The sequence below is a fragment of the Numida meleagris genome, chromosome 1 (genome assembly GCF_002078875.1).
Source record: "Numida meleagris isolate 19003 breed g44 Domestic line chromosome 1, NumMel1.0, whole genome shotgun sequence".
Lineage (NCBI taxonomy): Eukaryota > Metazoa > Chordata > Aves > Galliformes > Numididae > Numida > Numida meleagris.
In genome coordinates, this window is record NC_034409.1 from 81,607,491 (window position 1) to 81,635,260 (window position 27,770).

General features: G+C 39.7%; 1 protein-coding gene across 2 annotated transcripts in view; it reads left to right on the forward strand.

Annotated features, from left to right (window-relative positions):
* The window catches only part of NME7 (NME/NM23 family member 7), a 90,545-nt gene that overhangs the window by 100 nt on the left and 62,675 nt on the right, over positions 1 to 27,770 (forward strand). The window contains exons 2-5 of one of the 2 annotated variants that reach the window (XM_021399423.1): positions 381 to 475; positions 17,777 to 17,884; positions 21,363 to 21,529; positions 26,946 to 27,056. In XM_021399423.1, the coding sequence (XP_021255098.1) occupies positions 17,882 to 17,884; positions 21,363 to 21,529; positions 26,946 to 27,056 (281 nt within the window). In that variant the 5' untranslated portion in view covers positions 381 to 475; positions 17,777 to 17,881. The remainder of the gene's footprint in view (positions 1 to 380; positions 476 to 17,776; positions 17,885 to 21,362; positions 21,530 to 26,945; positions 27,057 to 27,770) is intronic. The other variant, XM_021399413.1, reaches the window with a different exon arrangement.

The window sequence follows — 27,770 nt, forward strand, 5'->3', positions numbered from 1 at the left end:
GGCTCGGCTGGGTGGGCGCTTCGCTCGGAGTTCGGGGTTAAAGCAGCGGGGCATCGTTCCCCTTCGTGGAACAGCGGAAGCAGCCCTCAGCGGCAAGGGCTGCGTGGTCTCTTGGCATAAGTCCGTGACTTAATGATGATTTTTATAACTCGCTGTTGTGTTTGTTTCCTTGCACATTTTTTACTGCAGGAGGTTACTGGTTTTGTGCTTGGTGGGTATAAATCGAATCCATTTCTGTCGCTTACTCGCTAAAGAGCTTGAAGATCATCACTTCGCAATTTTATCTCTTCCTATTATTCCACACTGAACAGACGCTGTTGTCCTGGTACTTTCCCCTTCATTGTTCATGTGCGCTAAGATCTTTTTTTTTGTGTCTGCAGTTTTCTCTCAATATGGTGTTTGACCTGCATATGATGTGCCAACTGAGGTTTCACTGCCACTGACCAGAGCAGAATACTTGTTTCTTGTGTCTCAGGTATTCACGGTGCCAAATGATCCCTGTTTCTCCCCGCTCCTGGCTGCGTTCTCCTATCCAACTGCGATCCACTGTAACCTTCAGGGACTTTTCCCTGTGTTTTTGCTGTTTGTTAGCTTTTCCCTGGGTATTTGAACTTATTTTCTTGGTTGTCACTGTAGTAATTTGCAGCCATCTCTATGGGATTTCTGAATTTCAGACCATTTCTCAGATCATCAGAATCACTTTGAGCTCCGTTTACCAAACTGCAGTCTCTCCCAGCTTAGGGTGAGCCTTGATTCTGAAAGTTCACTTCTCTGTTTCATTGTCAGTGTCACAATGAAATAAAACATGAAATGAAACCAGCTGTGTGACAGAACATTTTGGAACCTCACTTGAAATTGATTCACAGTTTGCAAGAGAAGTATTCCTAGTTAATTCTGCATATGGTGGTTGTAACTGCGCTTTAATGTAGGTTGTAATTCCCTACACCACCTGCCAGAACATGGGGTGACTTAGATTGAAAGTCCTCTCAAAGCCAAGTATGTCTCATCAGTGGCATCTTCTTTATTTACCTAGACCAGTTACTGTGTCTGAAAGGGAAAATGGACATGACAGGATTTTTCTTGTCACATTAACGTTATCTACTTTGTATAACAATTTTGTCTTCAGAGATGCTCACTGATTCTCTAATAACTTGTTCTGTTATATTCCAAAGCCTGCAGTTGAGTGAGCTGTCCCAGCCTTGTTCTCCTCCAGTTCCTGGGGCCGTTCTCTAGGGGTGCTCAACAGTACGAGTGGGTTGAGGTTTCTGTGGCTGCTGTCTTTAGTGCATCAGGGACCACTTCATGTGCTGACACGAGTATGTCTAACTTCTTTAAACTCTTCTTTCTTTCCTTGTTCTGTAGTTCTGTCTCCTGGTTTAAACCAGATAAGTTACCTTGCTGGTTGTAATCTGTTTATTTGCTTCTGTCAGTGCTGCAGTAAGAAGAAAGTCTGTTATTTTGGTTTCCTCTGCATTCTGTTATGTCTACTCACTTTCCCTGTAACGCAATGAACTAGTCTTTTGATTTCCTCTGATATTTCAAGTATTATGGAATCCCATTTAATAATCCCATTGCTTCAGAGCAGCTTGTTTTCCCACTCATGCACTCTGCCTCCTTCCAGTTTTCCTAAAATACAGTAAGAATACTTTGATAGCAGGAAGATGTTGGGAAAGCAGATATTATGGGACAGTGTGCTACCTGATGAGGTAGGTACACAGCATCCTGGAAGTGGGATGCTGTAGCAGAAATGCCAAGTCACGGCTTGAAGCAGTGATTGAACATCTGGTAGGAAGGCAGGGCCAACCCAGGGTAGCTCAGGTGCATCCAATGCACCTGCTTGACGGGAAGGGGTGGAGCCAGGATCCACCCCTTCCCAGACCTCATTTAAGGGTTGGCAGTGGAGGTAAAAGTATCTTGCTAGGGATTCCTGCATAGCTGTAGCCTTTTGAAGGTAAGCTGCTGTATTCCTTTATTTTTGTGTCTGCACCTGTTGCGTTTGAGCAAATCTCTGCTTGCTGTGGTCTGGGGTCTTGCTACTCTGCTGTTATTGCTGCCCTTTCCATTGTGTTATAGATATATTTTCTAAAGGTTCAACACTATGACTTTATGCATCTGATACAACTCATACACTTCCAAAACATCTTTTTATCAGAAAGATGGAGTTAAAAAATAAATGATTCTTTCCTATGGATTTAAATCTTTTTCTCCAGGCTAGGCTTTAACCTCAGGAACCTAATTCTATTCTGTAAGTAATGAATTTTCTGATAGAAAGCTTGGCAGACTCATAGCACTGTGTTGCTTGTAGTCAGTATAAGTTATGGTTGTGATAGTTGTAACATGGATCTCAAAAAAAAAAAAATCTGTTATTAATTATGCTATGGGCACAGAAAAAAAATGTAGTAACATATGGGAGCATCACCTTGAAGATATTAATTTCTTGTTAATTGTGAGTTTGTTTCTCTGTCTGTGGAAAGCGTTCTAGGTGTAGAAATTGACCATTTGCCTGAGAAGAATAGCCTCTGTGTGCAAGCAGCTTGCCATGCAGGTGTAGAGCCTTATTGCAGTCAGGCTGTCCATAGGTGCAGTTGCATGCTTTAATTTCCCTCTGTTCTCTAATACAAATATTCTTCCCACCATAGCTTTAACAACTGCAGAGTATGTAACAATGAATCTATCTTCTGTATAAAGAACAGGTGGCTTGGCCTAATAGGATGTCATCTGAGCTTGATTTTGTAGATGTGGAAGCACATGGTTAGTGGAATTTGAGCTTTCAGCTTCTGTAGTTCTTTCTGCAAAATCGGGGGAAATATCTATGGAGTAGACTCTCCTGTGGTAGGTTGTCTGAGCTTGCAGTTGTGTCATGTTGACCACAATCTTGACTATATCTGGTGGTGGGCAGTTCAGTGCACTTCAACAGAAAATTTTCTGACAAGTATGTTGCATGTCTATTGTTATTTTCAGTTCACTGGTAAACGTGCCCAGCTTAGTGAATATTAACGCAGAAGTGCTTGGTTAAGACGGGAAGAAAAATATTTAACTTTTAAATAAAATGAGTAGTTATTTAAAATCAGTACTTTTTAAAAACTGCTTTGATTCATCAGTGGAAAAGATTTACTTTCCATTTCGGAAATGAATATTAGAAAAGAAATGCTTGAATGTTAGAGATGTTTGGAATGGGCTGCCCAGGGAGGTGGTTGAGTCACCATCCCTGGAGGTGTTCAAGAAATGTTTAGATATAGCATTGAGAGACATGGTTTAGTGGGGTTATTGGTGGTAGGTGAATGGTTGGACTGGGTGATCTTGTAGGTCTTTTCCAACCAAGCTAATTCTATGATTCTAAAATAGGTAGTAAATCAGCTATCTCTAGAACACAGCTGCAGAGCCCTGGGTTGCTGGTGGCCAGTGTGTCTTGCTGTGATCAGATTTTGAGCCAAAGGCATTGTGAAGGCAGTCCAGCTCATGGCCAGCTCTAGACTTGACTTCAGTTTACTGGAGTTTCCTTTAGAAACCAGTTATCTCACCTGTACTGGATTAGCTGGTAAAATGGGATGTCTTGTGTAAAGAGCTCTCATTCAGAGATGACCATATAAACAGGCAAAACTTCCCACTTCATAGGACTGTACAAGTGCACGTTTATGAAATAACTTTTAGTCATTTGCAGATCTGTGCCTTTTGTTGGAAAACACTTGCACTTAAAAACAGCCTTTTTTTTTTTAAAAAAACTATTCCTGAAAAAGACTCAAAACCTTCCCTCAAGAACCACTTTCTTAATAGTTGTATTTGCTTTTGTGGCCTTGAAACAAGGTTGAGTTTCATTGCGAGTGACTGCCCTGATTTTTTTCATCTGCAGAAAAAGTGGCCTGAGCCTTTTCATTTTAAGCAGGCATGACACAAACATAAGCTTCCTGACATAGTGGTTAACTCTCATTTGCAGCATTTCATCACTGGGAAAAATAAAATGTATTGCATGGTGAGTCGTCTTATGAGCATCAGAGTTATGATATGGTTTCTTTTTTGAATGAATGTTTCTTAGTATTGCTAGTTTTCTCTTGGGCAGGCAGGCTATGAATGCTGCAGAAGGTATATCTGATAAAATAACGATCTTGGCCCTGTGTGAGCTAAATGAAAACTGCTAGAAGAATATCTCTTTCCTGTGAGATGTATCTGATTGAGCAGTGGAAAACTGTTCTAGGAGCTCATTTTGGGTTTGATACTGCCATCTTTGTGACAGGACTTGCTATATAAAATACAGTTCTACATATATAAAGCTGACAGATTTGACTCCATGGGGTAAATTGCCTCCTACTCTAGCCAGCTTTCAGCTGTGGCTCACGGGAGCTGCCATCTCTAAAAGTAATTTTTAGATGCAATGATAGCTCTTCTGACTGATGTGCCTGAAGTAGCTGATGGTATGAAAGGCAAAGTAATCTAGCATTGCATAATGGTAAATTCCATTTTAATCTCCTTTATTACCCAGAATTGTCAGGATCCTTCAGGATTATAGGTGCAGTTTTTAATACTTCTGGCACATCTATTCTAATTGTACAGATTTGGCTTTTTTCCTTTCAGTACTGTCAAAGTGAAGAAATTCAGGAATTGCTCAGTGAAGTGTTTCCAGGAGCATAAAGAAAAGTTGCTGACTGAAAGTTTGTGATTTAAAAAAAAAAAAATTGTTGACGGAGTCAGTGGTTATTAAAAGAGTTGTTCCAAGCAGCCTCCATGTGGATAAAACTTATACTTGAAAATGTTGTATCAGAGCTTTGAATTATTTTGAAAGCACGTCTGCACCCAGGTTACCGTAAGAACCCGACAGTTCTGTGTAGGATCTGGGGAAGCTCAGAAGGATGAATGTGACCCTTAAGCAAGAAGCAGCTGAACTGACAGTGAAAGCATGGAATCGTCAGTTAGGTTGCAAGGGACTTGCTGGTGTTACCCAGTCTGCCCCCCTTTAAAAACGGTTCTAATCAGCTCAGGTTGTTTCAGGCCATGTCTGGCTGGGTCCTGAACATCTCAAAAGATAGAGGTTCTGCTCCCCTGAAAAAATTACAGGGCTCTATTGCATCCAGGTGGGATACTCAGTTAATCATTAGCTGACTGGTGGAAAAACAGGGGTAGTAAGGAACACCTGTTGCTGTTGAGCCTGAAGCACTGAGGCTATTTCCATGAACACTGACCTTTATCTACAGCTCTGGCCACTGAATAATCACTAAAAGTACTATTTTGTGGGTGTGAGCACTGTGCTTGGCCTAATCCTCCAAAGCTGTTTTGCCTACACCTGTGTCCTTTTGCAGATGGAAACAGCATGTGCTGGTGCCTAGGGTGAGGTTGGCACCTTGCTTGAGTGCTTCTTGGTGAGTGGAACTCAAGAGTTTTCTCCCAGTCAACAAAATGGGAAAAAAAAAAAAACAACCAGCATAAAGATTGATGAGAGGAGTAAATGTTCTACAGGATGTTATTAGGGAGAGCCTAGTGAGTATTTGTATGTGTAATGAGAATATCCCCTGATAAGATGAGCACATAGATAAGGTAGAAATTCTTTTTTTTACTCACAGTAATACCTATAGATAAATTAGATAAATACATTTCCATTATGAGGTAAGCTCCTTGAGGTTGCTTCTGCAAGTTGTCCTGGAATAGACAGTTCTGAAACTCCTCTAAAACACATGGTGTCAGCACTGAAGGGACTTTGTATCACCACAACCTCGGTGATGTACTTTATAATTTGGTCATTTTAATCTTGTTTTATCAGTTCACTGACTTGGAGGCAGTGTAATTAGGAGTGATAGCAAACATAGGTGGTTTCTTACTGATCATGTTCAGAAGTTGATTGTTGAGGTTGAAATAAGGTGTTCAACCTTCCTTTGAACACTAGATGGTGCTCCTGTATTTGCAAAGAAGTGGCTGTCCTGAGAAGCCTGTTGTATGTTCTCTATTTGCATGGGCTTCTTCATTAACGGCCTTATTCATTTACGGAAGTCATGCTTTTTCTGCAGAATATACTAACATACTACAGAGGCATACAGATGGGAGGTGAGAAATGTGTGCATATATACTTGAGGCTGTGTGCAGATTCTTTCATGTGAATGCCATGTATATTTAGGTATGGTCTTTCACTAAACTTAACCCTTCTGTTTTTATCCATTCTGTGTATTTCCCCACTGAACCATGACCCTCAGTATAGCATCTCAACATTTCTTAAACACCTCCAGGGACAGTGACTCACCCACCTCCCTGGGCAGCCCATTCCAGCACCTGGAAAGCTGTTGGACTAGCAGTGTTTGCTGGTGGCATCTGTGGAGCTGGCAGGCTGGGCAGTACCAGCAACCCTGTATTGCCTCCTTTCACAGTGTCCAGTTTTTGCACTGCAGTGAGGAGTGTGAAGAATTGGGAAATGAGGATGAACTAACTGGGCTGCCTTTGCCATAGTTTTTGGAGGAACATGCTAGGGGCTTATGCACAAGAAGTCTGGGTGTTTTATCCATCAAATCTTTCTATTCTGTGAAAGGAATGGCAGTGATTGTTTCTGTTTCACAAAAGGATAAAATGGGTTATAGCCTCCTTTTTCTGAAAGTGCTGAGTATTAAATGCAGCTGTGGATGTGGAGAAAAGCAGCTTGGCCAAAACCATGTACAGGACTGGATGTATCCTTCAGTCACTGCCTGCATCTAGCAGAGACCTTTTACATCTCTGGGAACTAATATAGACTGCTCAAAACTGTGGTGACAGAAGTCCTGTGCTCTGGGAAGAGAAATAATTTTTTTTAAATTACCAAACAAATCTTTATAAAACTGACCTGTGAAAGCTCATTAGAAATGGCAGAGTTCAAGAACAGGATCATAAGTACCCACTCTGCTTCCTTTACCCCATAGAGGTTTTTTACTTTTTGACAACTTTACTAATGGGAAGCTTCTGAACAGCTTTTTTCATGACAAACTGTGTTGATTGTCATTAGTTTGACAGCAGAATATAGAATATATGACCATGACATCTGTGCTAGCTGGAACTTTGGTTTAGTCCAACTATATTAGAGTTAATATTTGACACACTCGAGGAAAAAAAATAGTATTTTAACTTCAACAGGTGGTTAAACAGTGGTGTAGACCAAGTACTTGCTTTAAGTACCCACAGTAGTGAATAAGAAACCTGTCAGCGGAGCTGTTTGCCTACTTCAAAGGATCATAAATCTTTACTACACTGTTATGTGCTCTGAACGTTTGAGGTAGATGCAGCATGCGTGGTCTTTGGAACATTCACACAAACTCCTGGGTGTTAATGCTTGCTGGTATCAGTGGGCTGAAGGACACAAACTTCCTTAGCTGTGATTCCAAGGCAAACAACCGGTTCTTGTTAAAAATTATTTTCAGAAGATTATTATGAGCTGAGATAATCTAAGGATGCTGTAGGCATTAGGTTAGGCTGAAGTGCTGTTGAGAACTTTCATTCAAGATTTGTAGGTGTTTTCTTTCTAACCTTCACTTCCAGTTGCTCATAGCTTTTTAAAATTTTTACCATTCTGCTTGAAATGTTGCAGATAGCTTCTACTGGGGGGTTGCAAATTTAACAGAATAAGGATTTGTGGGAAACAGATTAAACATTTATGAATCCCAACAAATAAGTGAGTAAGTTAACTGTTCCACCAAGAGCTTTTGACAGAGGAATGATCTCTGTAAAGGAAAGCTACCTCTGAGTCGTACTGTTAATGTTAATGTTTGGCCAAGCCTTATGTCTTTCAATGGTGTACAAACAATACAGATCAGAGCATGTAATGGTATGCGCACAGGCACATCAAAATATATGTAGCCTTGTTGCCCTCTCTGGGCTCACATCCAGATGCTAACCTCATATTTCAATGTCAGAGACCCAGTGTTCAGCGGCTGACCAGGGCAGTGTTAGTTCTGCCACTAGAGATGTATTTTTCAAAGTACCTAAGCCGCTCAAATGTTCCAAGTCTGTATGCGAGTCTTCCACGTCTGAGAGAGAACTTGTGTTACAGATGCTTTTCTGAGTCAGGGAAAAGCTCTGCTTCCACTGCAATCAGTGTCCCACCCTTCCTCAGTTGGTGGAGGCAGACAGTCTGCTGCAGAGCACTACTAACTACTCCAAGAGGAATTATGAGGTCTGCTCCGAAAGTAAGGCCTCCTATTTTATTATGTTGGCCCATGACATCAGAGGTGGATGGAGGTGGTATGGCAGCAGAAGGTGTGAACTTTCCACCAATGTTCCCTTACATTTTGTTGCCCTGCTGCAGATGACAGCAGAAGGGCAGCCTCACAAAATGGTGTCTGACATGGAAGTGCATATGAAGCAAAGGTGTGGAAAAAAATCATAGAATCACCAAGGTTGGAAGAGACCTCTAAGGTCATCCAGTACAACTGTCCACTTATCACCGGTATTTCCCACTAAGACATACTGAGGTATGTCCCTCAGTACAACATCTAAACATTTCTTGAGCACCTCCAGGGATGGTGACTCCTGGGCAGCCTGCTCTGGTGCCTGACCACTCTTTCAGAGAAGAAGTATTTCCATATGACCAACTTGAATTTCCCCTGGTGCAACTTAAGGCCAAAAAATGGCCCCCACTGTTTAATGACATTTGCTGAGAGTTTATGGAGACTAGACAATGGATGTGAACACAGTGAGGTGGTGGGTGATGCATTTAATCAGTGGCAATAGCAATGTGAAAGACAGGCCACTTTCTGGATGGCCATGCACAGCTGTCACACCACAAAATGAAGAGTGTCTTGATCAACTCAGCGATGCAAATCAGCAGATTACAGCAGGGAACTGTGTATGGAGGTGAATATCGGCTTCCATGCATTGGAAATAATGGTGGCAATGTGGGAATATTGCAGAGTTTGTGCCAGATGGGTCTAATGAAAGCTCACATAGGAACAGGCAGAGCACTATGCAAGATTAGTAGAATGAACCAATTCTAGGCTGAAGGTGACTGTTTCCTGCATCTAATTATTATGAGCGATGAGACATAATATCTCCAGTACATGCTGCACTCAAAATGGCAGGTTGTGGAGTGACAACATACGAATTCCCTATTGCATAAAAAGTTAAAGGTGCAGCCCTCAGCAGGTAAAGGGCTATGCACTGTCTTTTAGGATAGGGGGCAATCCTGGATTTCCTGGAACCCTGACAACGAATCAGCTCTGTTTCTTGTAACGCTGACTAAGCTGAAGGCTCTGACTTCCGGAATCACAACAGAGAAGAAGACAACCTTTCTCCTGCAAATGATATTGTCGGGCCCTGTGCCTGTTGGAAGGTGGTGGATCACATTGCCAATCTTATCTGTACTGTCCTACCACAACTGTATATAGCACCTTCTGACTTCCCTCTATTTGGGCTAATGAAACATGCACTGCATGGGCAACGTTTTCCTAGCAGTGATGCTGTGATAGCAGCTGTGAAACAGTGGGTCACCTCCATTGGGGCAGGTTTTCATGAGTGTGGCGTGCAGGCTCTTGTTCACTGTTGTGAAAATGCACAGCTGATGGTGGTGACTATGTTGGAAGAACTGTTTTGTAGCTGATAATTTGCTCTGTCAAATAGTGTTACTGTGCTCTTTGTATATGTTGTAGTTTCCGTGGAAATAAATAGGAGGCATTACTTTTGGAGTGACCTATGTACATATGACTGTGCATCATGGAACATGCATTAAATGAGGAGCTATTCCATGAAAGACAATGTTTTGCTGGACTTCTAAAGCTAGAACAGCAGTACAGGATCCTTCAAGTGCTTCAGAGAAATTGCATTGCAACATCACTAGAAAAATAACACGAATCCTATAATTAAGTACTTAACTAAAACATGTGATTGCAGAGGGTTAGAATTAAACATTGAGGATTTCAGTTTTTGACTCGTGTATGTGAGGGCCAGGGGGAAAAAAACTAAGGAATATCTTAGACTGATCGTGCCTACATTCTTCATACAAAGCCTGCAGAATTTGCGTATTCTAGTAAAAGAGGATTTGTTCCTTATTAAGTTGACAGAAGAGCCAGATAACTTTGTTGTGAGGTAGGAATGCACATTATTAAATCTGAGAAGAAAATTTTGTGTCTTCAGCTTTCTAGAACTGTGCTCATCAAGCCCCCTGCATGTACAGAATCAGTTTGAGCCAAAATCCCAGTCAAAGATGATTCACTTGATCAGAGCAGAGGCAGAAGTAACCCTGTTACTTTGCAGCAGATGGTCTGAGCAGCAAGAGTCATATAAGCATACATAGTCCAAAAGGCATCTGAGAAGCTGGGCACTGGTGATATTGGAGTTAGGAAACTGGATCTAAAGAAAGTAGCAGCTGTTTGTGGCAGGGTGGATGTTGTACATGCAGCTGTGTTTGACTCATAATAGACTTCCAGAAATATTAGGTACTGGATATGTTATTAAAATACTTAGTTTCACTTAATTGTCTGGAATGCATGTAAAATTTTCAGTAGGTAGGATTTGCTTTATGCCAGGGGAGGCGGGGGGGGGGGGAAGAAAGACTTTCAGAATTCACTAGTGATCTTCTGAATATGATGTTCAGATTGAGAATTGCATGTAGTCAAGACCCTGTCATGGAAATTGCAGTTTCCAGATGTTTCTCAATTTGAAAGTGATCTTCTTGACTCTCTGAAGAAAAGCCTGTTAAGAAAGTAGGGGAAGAGGTACAAAAGCAGTGAGAGAGCTGTTCTAAAAAATTATACCAGTTCTAAAAATTATACCGTGTTGGAAACAGGAACAAAAAGGGGGAGGAAAATGAGGAGACAGAGCTAATTGAGAACTCTATCTACGCAGTGTTGGGGATTTAAGTTTTACCTGGAAAATATCTTGTATTAAAATAACTGTGAAAGACAGAGATGGGTTGAATAATACAACTTAATAAGCGTGCATTGCTGAGGATTTATTTTGGGATTTAAAGGTTATTACAGTGCTGAAAATGAGAGCACTTTCTGCCACTCAGAATGCTATTTGTTAAATACCACCAGTATGTCTGAAATCTCTCCTTTCTTGCGAAATGGTAAGTAGCATTTAATAGCGTAGCTATTTCTGCACTTTATTTCATTTTTCTTTCACAAATTTATATTTTTCTTTTAATGAAGTGTCAGTGATGAAAAATTACCTGTACCAGGTTAATATAATTTTTTCATATAGCTGCTTTCAACCTGTTTGCCTCAGAAAAACAAAGCTTGTGTCATCACAGTGTGCATGTGTGTGTCTGACCCCCATTTCTACCTTTGCGTTTTCCCTGGTAAGTCTGAAATGTACTGGCAGATGTCAGGCTGGTTTGACGGAAGCATAGTGATGTTCTGCCAGGTGTCACAGGAATGGGAAGGGGGAAAGAACCTTCCAAGGCATTTTTAAAGAAAGACTTCATTGTTGAGTGCAACTAGGGTTGCACTTCAGCGAATCCAAGTGAGTTTGAGCCTTTATTAATGCTTGAGCTGAAGAGAAGTTGCATTCAGAACAGTTACGGATGAGAAAGATTAGTGCAGAAAACCAGGCCTCATTCTTCCTTATGCTTTCTTGCTATTTACTAATGTCAAGTGGTCCTAAAGAAAGGCAGAGTGTAGTGATATAAGTGTATTTGCTTAATCTTATTGCCTACTGAAGTGAAGCATGCAGGCTGCCTTATTCAATCAAACTGAAGAACATAGAAGAGCGTGGAAGGTACGAAGACAGGCTTGTATGATAAAACAGCAAGTGCCTTACTCTGTGATAAAGTGGCACTATCTGTTTTGCTAACTGTTCCTTTGCTCTCTGAGAAGCATCTTGCTGTAGCAATTCAGGCATAGATTGCATTATAGAAAGTTATGCTCTTTGTTTTATATAAGCTAGAATGGCTTTACAGCTCTTCTAATACAAGTGTCCTTTATTTACTAGTGCCCAGAGAGCAGCATGCACTCCTAGAGTAAAAATTTTGTTAAAGTTGGAGGAAAAGAGGCACACAAGGTTAAGCTGGCTTGCCTGAGGTAGCGCAGGAAGTCTGTGAAGAGCTGGAACAGAGAAATCCCAGTCCCGTTTCCTATCTTCCATCAACTTTTATTTAGCAAGCCAGAAGACATTTCTTGACTTTTTTCCGCTCTCTTGGATGAAAATTGGTTGTACAAATGGAGCTGGGCAACTCATTAGATATTTTGGCCTCTTCTAATCTGATTGAGTTTGACATGTCTTGTTTGATGTCTCAAGTTCATCATTTTACGTAACACTTCTGTAGAGATTCTAATTGCTTAAAATGATTTTGATTTTGGTCCTTCAGCTTCATGAATTTATCCGCAGGGGGCTGTTACATGTGAGATGACCTTACATAAAAGAAAAGCACTCCTAGCCCAATGGCAGAGACCTTCTTTAAAGCTATTTGAAGTGTCGTGTTTTGTCTGGTGTTCTGGATTCACAAGCGCAGGTGTCTTATTGTGCCTGCCCAGGGAGCTGCAGGCCCACCTGGAAGCACTCAACTGAAAGTAAAGCAAAGCTAACTGAATGTTAGAATGGGGGAGCAGAAAGGCTAGTAACAGTGGGCAGTGTAAAGCAGTAGAAGTAGCGTTTCTGAGGCTCTGAAGAAAGTGGGAAATGCTGTGGCAGTGCTGCTGTCTGAGGGCTTCTGGGGAGCATGAGTGGCTGCCTTGCAGGAAGACGGAGGTAGAGTTGACTGAAGGTTGTGGTGCCGGCTCCTCAGCCTAGGACTTGCCTGTCTTTTCAGTTTTACTGAATTCCTATTCTGGTAGAGGCTACACAGTGCAGAGTGGGACATCCCCTCCTTGCACCCAGTAGCAGCACTGGGCTTGGTGCACCCCAAGGTACGGTTGGCCCTTTGGGCTGCTGGGGCACGTGCTGCCTCACGTTCATCTTGCTGCTGACAGGACCCCCACATCTTTTTAGCAGAGCTGCTTTCCAGTACCTCAAACCCCCCCCATCAGTCTGCATGCTACTGCATGAATAGACTGCCTTATGTTGGATTCAGCTTCATATTTTAAAACTTTTCAGATGATGATAATTTGTATCTGACCTTTGATGCCATCTTATTTTTTATTAAAAATATTCTTGCTCACCCACGATATGTCTGAGAGTGCCACTAGGTTGGTACAGAAGGGACAGATTATTCCTTTTTTCTATTAGAACTATTGCCAGAATGTTAGGAAGATTCAGGACAGACTTTCCAGAAAGTTTTCTTTATGAATTAGGAGAAATATCCATACAGTTTGAGAATCGTTCTTGTGCTGGTCCTGTGTGCTCACATTAATTTTTGTACAAGCAGCTTGACCATTAAAATCCATGCTTGAGCACACCTTTCCCTGTGACAGCGCTGAGTTTTACAAAACACAGACTGTGGAGACCAAGATGGATCTTTCTGGCTCTGATTCAGCTTCTGCTGAGGTTTATGCAGTCTTTTTATTGCTTCTCTGGGACTTGATTCATCTTCTTTTATTTTCCTTCTGATCTGATTTCAGAATCACTGGGAAAATTGAAGGAGCAGCAGACATAAAGCTACAGACTTAGAACAGTGGTATTATCTGTGACTCCTAAACTTGTAAATATGAGGCCAGCAGGCCGTGAGTCCATGTCAAACATTTCATGCGTGCTGAAGTTCTTGATAGCATGTATAAGCCTCAGTAGAGGTGAGATTACTGATAGCATGTAAAGGTGAACTTCCTAGATACCTTGGATCTCCTTGAATTTTAAGAACTGTTTTGGTAGTTCCATGTGAAATTTTGAGTACTAAGCTATAGAGGTTATGATACATTCCAGGCTGGTAACTATTGTAAGCACGGGTGGTTGCTTCTACACAATTAGACATCACAGAGATCACAGCTGAAGAACATTAATTGGCAACAGAAAAATATTAAAATATTAATAACTGATATTAATATTAAGATTACTGATGGAACAGAATTATCTGTACAATAAGAGTACGTCATGTGAAAGGCAAGACCTTGGTAAAAAATTGTTATCTGTATATTAATACAGGGAATCATCTCAACTGCCCTTATCTTAGTCTATGATGAGCCAGGAAGTACATATGTCCAGTAGAAAACAAATTCCTTAGGCAGCTATTTCCTGTTTTCCCCATTGTAAGAAAAGCTCTAGGATTAAATTTCTGGTCAAAACTAGAGGAAGAGTATAAAAGTATGCATCCCATAGAAGTAAAGTGATGCGGCAGTCAGGACGCATCAGAGTATGTTCTGCCTAGCTCATATCAGAGGGATATTAATTATTTCTCCACCTTCCCATGCAAGTTCCTTAGTGTGTGAACTCTGCTGTTCCATCACTGTGTTGCTTCATCTGAAAAGCTCTGAAAGCTCCACTTTGTATTTCTGTTGAACAGAAGCCCTGTGGAAATTTAGGAGTTTTATAGTGTAAGGCATCATTTCCTGCGCAGCTTACTAAGCATTCTCCTTCCTGGTTATGGGCTTCATTGGCAACTATGTTCCAGACAAACCATTTCCCTCTGCAGCATAGGTTTTTATGAGCACAGTTTTGTCATAAATGCTTTGATTTAGCTTCCAGAACGTAGCCTCATGCTAGCTGAGAGTCGCTGCTACTTCCATCACTTTCAGTACTACGTACAATATTTTATTTTTAACTCAGCTGCATTTTAATAAATGTTTCTCGTGCCCAAAACTATAGAATACATACTCCTACTGCATATTCACACATAGCTAGCTTAGTTCTTTTTACTTTATATTTCTAAACCTGCACATGTATTGAAATGTTTTTCCCTGCGGCCCATGAAAGAAGGAAGAAAGAGAAAGATGAGTTTTTCTTCATCTTCACATTAGGTGAATTCCTGATGTCACTGATTTCCTTGGCGCTGGTTTTCCTAATGGAAAGGGGCTGTAAAAACTGAACTAAAGGCAGCAACTTTAAAACTATAGGTACCTAAATATAAAGCAGACTGTCATTTCTGGGTTTTCTGATGTTGGTATTTTTTCCACTGGTGTGGAAACTAAAGAAAATTAAGTTTTATTGCTTGTTTAATAGTGTAGTCATGAAAGAAGAGACTGTGTGATTGTGATGAGGGTATAGATACAGATATGAATGGAAACTGTTTTTAAGGGAGAAATTTTTGTTAAGAGAGATGCATAGTTTGACTCGTTCTGTTATTAGTCGAGCTGTTCATACTGATGTGATTTTACTAGTGACTGACACGTTTCAGCCTTTTCCTGAAATGATGTATAGACTTTGTTATGATCATTGTAGAAAACTACTAGCTCTCCATGTTTTTCAGGTATAAAATAATTCAAATTTTCCTACTGATTTCATTACTGTACACTGAGTGGGTAGCTCAGTGGTATTTTCCCAGACTAAGTAGCCTTTTTTGCCTTGGATTTGCTTACCATCCTAAAAGAAGATAATACAGAATGGTCATCCAGCTAATATAAAGTTGTGGCCAATAGAGCTTGCTTAGTAACAGAAATAAATAGTTCAGGCATTGGGTAAGGTCTCAGAAAATAAACTTCGAATGCATCTTAAAACCCAAGTTATGTATAATAATATGTATTATTTAAAAAAAAAAGGCCAGTTCTTCCACAGACACATTATATTGTAGTTTCTCACTGTGAACACGAAGAAGGTGATGACTGATACTGGTGACTAAATAAAAAATCTTATGGTATTTTCTTTGCTTGTTCATGTAAATGTGTTACTTGCCTGAGAGAAGTAAGAGAAGATTTTTTGGAAGTTTTTTCTTAACTGAAAATTATTAGTAGCTTCTCGAGCAGTTGCTACCTGGAAAACATATTTAAAAGGGATACTACAGTATAAAACTAGTAGCATGAAGTAATACAGTTATGTCATTATATTATAAGGAGGCATTGATAAAGAACAGTATGTCTTTGATTTCATTTGTAGAATCATAGAATGGCTTATGTTAGAAGAGACCTTAGAGACCTTATAGCTCAGCATCCTTCTTGTGCTGGGGGCCTGGGGCTGAATGCAGTACTCCAGATGGTGCCTCACAAGGCCAGAGTAGAGGGAGACAGTCACCTCCCTCACACTGCTGGCCATTCCACTTTTGATGCAGCCTTCTGCATCAGAAGTCCTCTTCTGCAGTTAGTACTTCAGGAACAAGGACTCTTTTCAGACAACCTCTTCAGCAGACTTGCTTCACTGTGGTTCTATATTACATGCATCCTTGATAAGATGGTGGTCAAATTCATCAGTCAGATATTTTGTCTTGTTTTCCAGCAGTATGAGTGTATTTAAGAATAAAGTTGAAATTAGTCATTTATTATTATTTGTTAGCTCTCATTGTCAAGAGCAGGCCTATATGGAAAACCTGAAGTGTGAGATTTGCTGTAGGAAGGTGTTTATTCTGGCTTACATACATCTAGAATAATGGCAGTAGCAATGAAAACACAAGCATGACTAACTTAAGTAAGGATCAGAAACTAGGCTAAGTCCAGAGGGAATTCTTGTGCATCATTCTGTGCCTAAAAGATGTGTTTATATAATGTCAAAGGCTGTAGTGTCTGCTGTAGTGATAACACAAAGTTACTTCTAAAATAACTTGTGCAAATGTGGCTTTCATTGCTGTACAAACATCTACATTTAGAAATAATAGCTTTGTAGCCTTCATATGGCACTAGGCAAGTCTTCCTGTGATAGGATCATGTATTTATTTTGCAGCATACGGGTACCACAGAGGCTGACAGTGGGGCGTGATGCTTTTAACTGCCTAGACCTAATTATTCATCACATTGTAGAATTCTGAAATTATTCTTCGTTATCTCATTCTTTCCCATTGCTGCTTGTGCTCAGACTATAACCTGCAGAAACTCTAAGTCAGTTTTAAGCTGAAGACATTGAAGCGAAAATGCACTTGACAACAGAAGCAAGATCACAAATTTGTGGATTTGTGTTTTCTTTTAATGTCTGTAGACTTCCGCTCACACAAGTGATTTTTTTTTTCCCTACTTCCATAGTCATGGAAGCCCATGTGAAGTTTTTCTATCCTACTGCTTAGTGGAAAGTCTTTGAAACAACTGAAATGCTTCTGTTTTTTAAAATCTGATGCCAAAAAGGCCTAGTTGGCTGCAACTCCAGCTAATGGCTATCAAATAGCTGATATTGTAATATCAGTAGCTAACATACACCACTAAGAGGTGCTAGAGCTGTGCATCCACATGCACTGCATCCCCTTTGTTCTTGCTTCCGTCAAGGGTGAGTGGAGGGCAGCTAAATGTGTAGCTACAGATCTAGAATTATTGCAGTCTATCTTTCAAAGCACACTTCTTAAGAGCAGAAAATAAGCTGTAAATGAGATCAGGTTGTTTATGCTTTTACGTAAATTTCAGGAAGTTAACTCATGAATTAAGCTACTGTCCTTAGTTCTGTTTATCTCAACATTAACAGAAGTTCAGATATCACTGCTCAGGAAGAACATGCTTTCCTGTAAGCTGCGTGGGGAAACATGTCAAAATTCAGAATTTTAATTGGGAACAAACACACTTTTTCAACAAATGAAAGTAAGTTTAATCCCTGGCTCAGCGTCACAAAGTTAAGAAGTCTCACAAGATCTACTACGAAAGTCCAGATTTCATGGCTGGTGGAATCAGAATAAGTGTAGAGATTTCCTGGAAAACTGCCATATTGTTTTTATCATACTTAAAAGGTGATATGTAACAAGTGAAAAGATGTCACCAGCTGTATTAAGCAAATGATGATATGCAGCATGTGGAAGTGCATTCAATAATGATTTTTTTTACTTTTCTGATAACAAATGCAAGGAAACTGTACATTTTATTTATTACATATATGATTACTTCAGTAGCCCTCCCTTCTGTTTTTGCAGAGTCAAGATGACAGATTTGCTTTCACTGCTGAATGGTATGACCCAAATGCTTCACTTTTTCGGCGTTATGAGCTTCTGTACTATCCAAAAGATGGATCAGTTGAAATGGTAAGAATAAAAAAATCTGCAGTAATTTTAAATATAATATAAACAGTTCAATTGAATAAAATGGAAAGCCACTGCCAATTAATTTTAAGTAACATCTTAATTACCTGGAAGACATACTTCTCTCTATTTCTCAAACTAGAAGAAAAGCAAATGTGCTATTTCACAGTGGAGCATGTGCAAGAGCATCCTTGTTAATGTCTTTTGTCTTAAACTGTGTTTTGGCACAGAGAGTTTCATTTTCACAAATCTGTTTTCATTTAATCTCTACTTGCCTTTAAGTATTGGAACTCAACAGCATCAACCTGCTGCATGAGAAACACAAATTGAAGGTGATCCATAACAAGTTAGAATCCTAGAAGTCTCTGAAGCATTAAGTGTAAACAAGTTCTATCAAAGTGGAGGAAACAGTAAACTAATTTGGTTTTAATGCAAGGAAGGGTGCTTCTGAGAGTGGAATCCAAATTTTTCCATTATTGATGCTTGCATAGGCCTTTCTGATTTGTGGTACATTTAACTACTCCTCATTTTTTTTATTGATAGCAGGTTAAAACAAGCATATAATACAGATAATCCTCTTCGGATAATCCAGTAACATAGCCAATGCTTTGTGCTCCCCTTAATGAATGAATGAGGGATTTTGACTAGTCTTTTCTAATTTTAAATGAAGATCTAAAGGTCTGAGAATAGCCTAAATTTGAATATTCACATCTATTAATTTCAATATATTTTTTTAATTTTCTTGCCTTAAACATCAAACACAGAAATAAGAAAACTATCAGAATCTACCTTTTCTTATCCAAACTACTGTTTACTGAAACTGTGGTACTCCACCATGTGAGGAGGTGCACTTTGCACTTTTTACTGATAGTCTCTTTAAACAAACTCTACCGTGATGTTGTCTCTTTTAAGTTAGTTATTTGTATGATATATGTGTGCACAGTTGTCAAAACGTGAGGGTTTTTTTCCTAGAGACAGTTAAGCTAATCAGTCAGGAGCCGTAATAATCTTCCTACACAACCATGTGTAGGCTGACAAAATTGTTGTTCATTTCTCCTAGACGTCTCAAAACCAAGAGCTTTCAAGGTGTCCTTGAGCTGTCTTAAAGCTTTATGCATCAAACACCTATGACTTGATAGATTCTTACATTTTGCCAGTGTGCTTTCAGGTTAAGATAGTATTGTGTGTACACAGTCATGAGTTTGCCTGGAGTGTGTGTGATCAATACAACTGCTAAAAAAGCAAAAATGCTTATAATATCTCTGCAGAAAGAATTTCTCAGAATCAGTTTGGGGGGTGAATTTGTGGACAGAAATTACATTTAAGATTATCTTCTGGATTTACTTATGTTTTTAAAATTTCCCTGGAATTTGGTGATTCTTTCTTCATTACTGCCAAATTCTTCTGGATCTTTGGTATCTTCCCGAGGAGATGGCAGCTGCTCACTTTACCTCTAATGCATTGTCAGAGAAGAGAGGTAATGGATATGAGCCAGCTTCTCTGCTTATAAGAGAGCTTTTGCATCACCTTTCCCACCTCTGCAATGATAGCTCTCCTTTATACACGCTTCAGCTGAGGGTGGAATAGAGCTGCTGAACATTTATGTTATGTGAAGTTCTCGGCTTTCCATTTCTTTGTTACTCCTTCATATCTTGCTTGTTCCTGTGAAGGAAAATTACGGTGGAAATAACATGACAAGTTTCCAGCTTGCTTTGCAGCCATTAGAAAGCAGTGCAGGTTTTTGTTGAAGGACAGTGAGCAACTGTTTGTGATCAAACTGGGTGCTATGACAGAATCATAGAATCATAGAATTGCTCAGGTTGGAAAGGACCTTCAAGATCATCAAGTCCAACCGCAACCTAACCATACTACCCTAACTCTAACAACCCACTGCTAAATCATGTCCCTGAGCACCACATCCAAACAGTTTTTAAACACATTCAGGGATGGTGACTCAACCACCTCCCTGGGGAGCCTGTTCCAGTGCTTAACAACCCTTTCTGTAAAGAAGTTTCTCCTGATATCCAACCTAAACCTGCCCTGGCGCAACTTGAGGCCATTTCCCCTTGTCCTGTCACCAGTGAGAAGAGACCAGCCCCGCTCTCACTGCAATCACCTTTCAGGTATTTGAAGAGAGCAATAAGTTCTCCCTTCAGTCTCCTCTTCCTCAGACTAAACAGCCCCAGTTCCTTTAGTTGCTCCCCCCAGCCATCCAAGTTTTCGTACTTAATAACTATCAAGGGGAATTTTTAAATCCTGAACAACTTCTTTTTCTAGAGGAGATTTCCTAAAAAGTAAAGAAATCTTTAAAAAGGACACATTCCTAGAGAGAATTATTGCGGAAAATTTATCTGTACGTACACATAAGAGAAGGAAGAGAGAAAACAAAAAATCAAAACCATCTTACGTTTCCTCTGCTGTTGCTTGTCATTTGCATTATAAAAAAAATATTTTAAGCAGATCCAAAATTCCACTCTGAAGACTTCCTTAATACATACAGATACCTCTTTTTTCTTCCCTCTTCATTTTCTGCTTGAGAAGAAAGGAACAGGAGGGGAGTGTATCTTACTAGAAACTGTTAGTGAAGTAATGAAGGAATGATCAAGTCTTTAGTTAAACATTACATTCTTCAATATTTTCAGTTAATAGTACTCTTTTTGAAACTGGAGAACACTGAGTTGGAGCATATAGGAGAGGGCTAAGTACATCTTCAGCAGGGAATCTTGCTTAGAGAAGGAGGTATCAAAACAAAAAAAAGTTTAGCCTGGAGAGGACATAACTTTTCTTAAGATTCTATTTCGCCAAGAAACTGAAGGGATCTGTAATGTTTATATGTAGTAGAGGATAAACTGTTCATGAGGTTGTCTTTTGTGCTTTAGCAGTCCACCCAGAAAACTGCACATTAATGTCTTCCTTCTTGCTCAGAATGTTGATACATAGCTGAATCGTCTTGACAGGCTTTTGAGATTGCAGCTCTAGGCAGTGAGAACTTCTCAACTGAGTGCTGCAGCCATCCATCCATCCCTAATTCAGAGTTTTATGCAGTCAAATAAAGCATAATATCACTGGAGCAATGCCTTGAAGAGGAGACCTGCCACAGCATGTATTATGGTCATTACTGCTTCAAGCCGTTGGCCCGTGAAACAGCCTAGACCTGCTAGGGAGAATTCTCATTGAGACTGGGCAGAGATATCCACTAGGGTTGAGAACCATTTATCACAGTTGGAATTAGCGCATGCAAGTAATAAAAATTGCGGAGACAGCCATCACTCTGAGACTATTTAAATGGAACAAATACATGTTTTATCTTCTAAGCATTCCTGGTGCACGTGCAAGTTCAAAGGGTTAAGAATTAATTTAATGATCAGATTCAATCCCACGGTGCTATGGAAATTTCTGAAAGAAAAGTAAGAGTTATGTTGAGTTTGCCAACAGCTTAGATCTCTTGCTGTAATAGATTCGTATCTTCTTTTGTCTGCAGTATGACGTGAAGAACCATCGTACCTTTCTGAAGCGCACCAAGTATGAGAGCTTACACCTTGAGGATCTTTTTGTGGGCAACAAAATTACTGTATTTTCTCGTCATCTTTCTTTAGTGGACTACGGGGATCAATATACAGCACGCAAGCTAGGGAGCCGCAAAGAGAGGTAAGAAAACGTGGTTTTTGAAATCTTCCTTTGACTGGGGTAGTTCTTTGCTGGAAATAAGATTTCTGTTCTGTGGGGAAAGGAGGGGTTAGTCACAAGTTTGCATGAGATTTGAAATGATCTGGCATGTTGATAGCTGGAGGAAAGCAGTTCCCTGCTTGTGGGCAAAGCCATCGTTATCCTTGCCGCCTGATAGATCTTCAAGGCCAGTTTTGGGTGTCAGCTGCTGCATCCTCCAGATCTCTCTGGAGAGGTAGAGGAGGAAAACATGGGCTCTGGCTCAGCTTTGTTACTCCTTCCAGGGCAGGCAACAATAGTATTCTTGTTGTTTGTGGATTCCATCAGGGCAGTATTGGTATGGTAACCTCAATGTGTGCTGGGCCTTAATCTTGCAAAACTGTCTCCTGCCTCTCTGGAGTCTGTGCAGAAAACTAGTGTCTTACCAAACAAATCTCCCCTGGATTATTAGCAAATTGAACAGGAGTGAGAGAGGTCCATTCTTATCCCCCACTGCTTTTCCCGCTATTGAGGTTTTTCTTCAGAGAATGTTTTCGGCATTTCATAAACTATGTATGCATGAGGATGAGAAGTGTGGAGTGGGAATGTCAATACAGCCTATGGGGTTGTATATAAAGACAAACTTAATTTAATTGGTGAAGGTAAGATTCATTGTCTCTCTTCATTAGAAAGACATTAAGAGCCCATCCAAGAACAAAAGTAGCAGGAAAAACTTAATAAAATGATAATTAGATTACTGTAGGAGGAATTCAAATCTGATTTGACTGCACTGCATGTAATTTCTAAATTCAAAAATGCTCCAGCTTTTTTCTTTTTAAATAAGAACATACCAGTGAGCCTTGTTCAGTTTCTTGCTCCCTTCCACTGTCTGGAGTTATTTCAACTCTTTGAAGAGGTGTAACTGGACACTGTGGAACAGCTGCAAGTTTTAACACACATCTTTGTCTTAGCCTCACAAAAACATTGCCTTGGAAATGGCTGCCATAATAAGTTTTCAGAAGGAGTTGACCAGGTGCTTTTTCTTCAAGTTAGAGCTGGGAATGGTGGGAGAGTGGCAAAGAGGGCAGAGAATAGCAGAGGACTTCTGTAAATGATACCGCTTTCTTTCTCATTGGAGCATTGAGTAGATTACATCTGTCTTGTTTATGAGTTTCATCTCGATGTAATTTTTTTATTGCTGTATATTTCATGCTCTGCATAAAATTGCATAAGCCCTGCTGCTGGTTCATTTATAATAAGAAAAGGTAACTTGTGATAAAACAGCACAATCTTCTTGTGAGAGGAGCTAAATGTTTGTACAGTAACACTATATAGTCAGCAACATCATAATTGTGTCAGTGAACTGGTCCTGGGAAGAGGGGGTGCTCTACTAAAGGAAGGAGAGAATTTATGACGTAGGCTGTTTGGAAAACATTTTAGGAATGTCAGCTGAAAGATAACATAGATATGCAAGTGGTGTTACATTCAGAACGGCCTTGGGGAACATAGTGAAAGGTGTCTTAAACAGGCAAGAGATCCTCAAAATCTAGTTTCTTCACAGAAGCTGGCTTTCACTGGGTAAACAGGGTTGTAGTAAAAGAGTCCTTGTGCAAAATGGTTGCGTATAGACTGTCTTTTTGGCCTGGACCTTGCAGCCTTTAAAGTAGTTATTAGTTGAGCATATATAGTAAGATTTCTGCAGCACATAATAATTACTAAAAATAACTTCTTGTTGGAATTTCACTAAAAACTTTGTGGATGTTGTATGAGGAAAAATGTTTCCCTGTCTTTTCTTGCCTTTATACTGTACAGGATAATCTGCAGTTTATTTCAGCTTTTGAAGCACATTCTTTGGCTGCTGAATATGCATGCAGACAAAGCTCAGGAAAGACCTGTGAGGGAAACGGAGCAATGTGTATAAAAAGAAAAAAAGTGAATGTTTTGAATTAAGGGCCTTTGTTTTTTGTCGGGAAAGCAAGCAAATGTGACTGTAGTTGCATGAGGGGTGAAGAAGGTGCCATAAGAGGCCTGTTTTTGCACAGGGCCTGTTCTTGAACTAGGCTAACATTTTTATGATGGTTCAGTGTAGTTTCAGATACTTTTCTTCTGGGTCAGTTTTTAAAGATAGCCACATTAGATTGTTTTTCTTCACACTCCTGCCACTGTGCATTGTAAGGAAACAATAAGACAGGTAAGTAAGCATGTGCTTAGAGCACACTGTGTAAGAAAACACTGGTTTAAGAAAGCAACTTTTGCTGTGTAGTCCTTCATTTCTTATCCTGGGCAGTTGTAACCTGAAGTAAACGTTTGTCTGGGCAGTGCATCCTTTCTAAATAATCTGTACTAAGAGTCAGTTAATATCCACGATTTTGAAAATAGTTTGAGGAAACTTCTCAACCAGAAATATTCAGTCTTTTTAAATAGGCATACAAATAACATATCTTTCAGTTATTGACATAATCAGTATCTCTTCCTCTACAAGACATAAGCTACTGTACGTGCAACAGTCCTATTATTAGAAATAAGTAGATCTCACAAGCATAGCTACAGCATGAATTGTGCACCATTCCTTTGATCAGCTCCCATCCTCTGTTTTTCCAGTGCTCGTTGGAGTACTGTTGAACACTGTTTCTGAAAATGTAATCAAATGGGCTGAATTCTCATTCTTTGTTCCTAGGCGTAAAACTGTTTCAAAAAGTACTTTGCAGACTGCATCATGTAAAACCACAAAAACATACTGCTAATTAAAACTAAAAATAGGTCACATGAATCAAAATCCAATCTCAGAAACAGTCTTCGGCATCCTGAATTATTCTTTTTCTTGCCCTGCATGCTTCTGAAAAACTCACACTGAGATGGTACATTTATACACTAATGCTAGAGAAAAGGTTTTTGTTAGATTTGCTCATTGCAGTTTTTATTAGTGTCTTCCAGGTAAATTACTTCATAAAGCAATGTTTCATTATGTATTGCTAGGAACTGGAGTTTTACTGGAAAGCGTGCAATTAAGAAAGTACGAGATTGTTTATTTCTAGTATTAGCAGTTTGTGCTGAACAGCCTGTGTAATAGCATAGATAAGGAAAAAAAAACCCAAAGGAAATGTAAACTGCACTGGAGACTTCATTCAGTGATTTGATCCTTGGTGATCATGGTAAATGAGGAAGTTGAGAGCTTCTAGAGCCAGGGTGTAAATCATGCATTGTGTGAAGGTATGCTTGTCATCGGTCTAGCACATAACTGCTCACCTTCACGTGCCTTGATGCACATGGCACATCCTGTTATAAATACTATCACAAAATGAAGTAGGGCTATTACCGCCTTGGGAAGGAGGTTGGTCAGGCTATGGGCCGTGTGAATTACGCTGGCGTACTTTTCTGAGGTCAGCCTTTCCTGGCCTGGAGATAGGGTTAAATCACTTTCAGTTTGGACTGAGATGCACTAAAGCATAGGCTCAGTTGACTACTCCAATGCAATTTCTTGTAACTGCCTGCCTCCACCCCTAGTTCACAAGCCTTTTTGTGTTATATTTCCCAACAGATCTGGGCCTGCGCTGATATGTGTATATGAGCTTTCTGATGCTTGAGGAAATCTGTGTTGGTATCTGAGCCCTGCAAGTCATCTATGTCTCTCTCTTAATTTCACATGCAATATTGCATGCATTCAAATTTCCCTCTTTACATTTCCTGCCCGGACATCTATCTTCCTTTAAATTTGCTGTAAAATAGTCTGTTTATTCCCAAAGCACCTGGCAATCTCTGGCTGCTTAAGGTAGTGTAGTAAAGGTAGTAGAAGCTCATCCGTCTCCTGTATCTGCAGCATATTTGCTTTCATTAAAATATACTACTGCAAACCTAAGGGTTGCTTTCCATGCTATGTGCTAAATAAGATGAGAAGTTTGTGGTTATTTACCTGTAATTTATGGGAGGTACTGCATTAAAAAAATATCTTGGGTAGCCTTCATTATTGGAAACAGTGTAAAAAGATGGAAAGAGCTTTTTAGGATTGTTAGAGATGCAGAGTTTCAGAGTTACAAGGTTGAATAAATCATCTGTTAATTTGTAAGCTGAGCACATTTGAAGCTGACTCACCACAAGATGAATGCAAATAAAAAATGCCATTTTACAGACTTTCTTTTTTGCTTGTTATTTTTGATTAATAGTGTGTTTAGAGCTTGGTGTACTTGGTCTGATGCAAAGCACACTAATAAAACTGTCCTGGCCTTGGGGATGTACAGTATAAAAAGATAATTGTTGAAAAGACAGGATGTACTTGAAAACAGAAATGCTGGGGGAGAGCGTAGAGATTTTTTGACTGGTCTCTCTTAGAATGCAGGTGTCAGTAACTAATACCTTATCTCCCAACATTTTATTGTGTCCATTATCGGCGTCAGCTGCCGTGGCACACAAACCGTATACCATGAAGTGTTTGTACTGTACCAAGGAAAACTGGACTCTCTTGTCACTGGGGCCTCCTAAACTTTTAAAGAAACAATAAAATAATCATTTCATTTTGATTTTCATAGGAGAGGCATGTTTTTAAGTAATGTTTTTGAATACAGAAGTTGAACAGCTTGATTTTTATGTATACAATGATTACTTGATAGAAAAAAAAAAAAAACAAGAGTAGGTAGGGAGAAGGAAACAAGCGAGTTATGTTCTAACTTAGAACAGGGAGTGAGGAGCATAGAGAAACTATCTGCCCTTATAGTACGAGAGAGAGATACTTCAGAAATTTAAGATATATCTCATACTTCCTTCTGACTGAATATTCCTCATACCCTTTGTGCTCCAGGAAACTGTTCTTTTCTGTCTTGTTAAAGACATGATTGTGGGACTACGAGGTTATCATCGCTGGATCTTTGAAACTGAAATCACTGAATAAAATCTCCCAGACAAACTGCACTTAAAAAGCAATGTAGGTGTTAAATTGGATGGATTCTGTGGGAAGAATATCAGTTTAAGAAGACCAGGGAACAAAAGTGTTTGGAATACAAGGAATTTCATGTGTGAAAGAGAAGCACCAAACTTCAAGAGCAAACTGTGAACAGTTGCTATGAGTTTGGAGTAGGAAAGGTAGCTGTTACTGTGGAATAGAGGTACCCACCACTTTAAGAAGTGGTCAGATTATTTGCTCTCAGAGTCAGGGGGAGAAGCTGGTAAATAGTGATTAATGGGCTGACTTAGTTTAGGAAGCTGAGGAAATCGTAATAAGCAAGGCTCATTCTTATCAGAATAATGCCTTGCACAGGCATTCAAGAACAGCATAGAAATTGCTGAGACAGTGGGGCTAGAATGCTTCACTGGGGCAGAATTTCTCTTGTGTGTGATGCTTTTCCGTCAGAGTATAAACTCAACATGCACACTAAATTCTTTAAGGAAAGTAGTGTTGGCTGTATCTCTCTCCTTTCTTTTCTTTCAGAACATTGGCTTTGATTAAACCTGATGCAACACCCAAGATTGGAGAATTAGTAGATATCATTATTAATGCAGGATTTACAATAACTAAGGCCAAAATGATGGTGCTTTCAAGGTAAGAAATTAAGGACAGCTCTGTTGTGTGTATAATTTGTGCAGTTAAGGCCATTCTCTGCAGCTATCCCATGTTGCTCCACACATTAAATCCATTCCAATGAGTAATAAAGGAAAGACTCATCTGTTTCGTAACGACATGTAGGTTTCTAAATGCATGTAGAGAATGAAGCTAAGTAATACAAAGCTTTGTGCAAATGAGTATGGGTGATTAAACAAAGAATGTGTGTGTGAATCCAAGGTGACTAGCATTACTTCAGCAATTCAGTAGTGTTCACCAGTGACTTCTCTGTATGTGCTCACCTTCTGGCTTCCTGATACAAACCATATTGCAGATAACACAGTTGTCTTAAAAGTACTTGGTTTCTCTCTGTAAATCCATTATCTTAATTTGTGCTCCCAAAGCCTGAACTTGTTTGCTTTTTAATAACTAGACAACCCAGGCAAAGCAAGTGATCTTTTGATCTCATTGCAGGGTTGAGCAGGTGCATCTTCCCAAATGCACCCCCTGCACCCTTTGCTTCTCTCTAGCTGCCTCATTCAACCATGAGATTACAAGAAAGCATTTTACGGAGGAGAGCATAAAGATAGTTAATTTACCCTGGAAGAGTTTTCCAAGATTATTGCGCTATTTCTCAGTTGCTGCTTTGCCAAGTCTGTTGATATGCAGCATCTTTTTTGACAAAAAAAGCTATCTGTATTAAATAATACTATT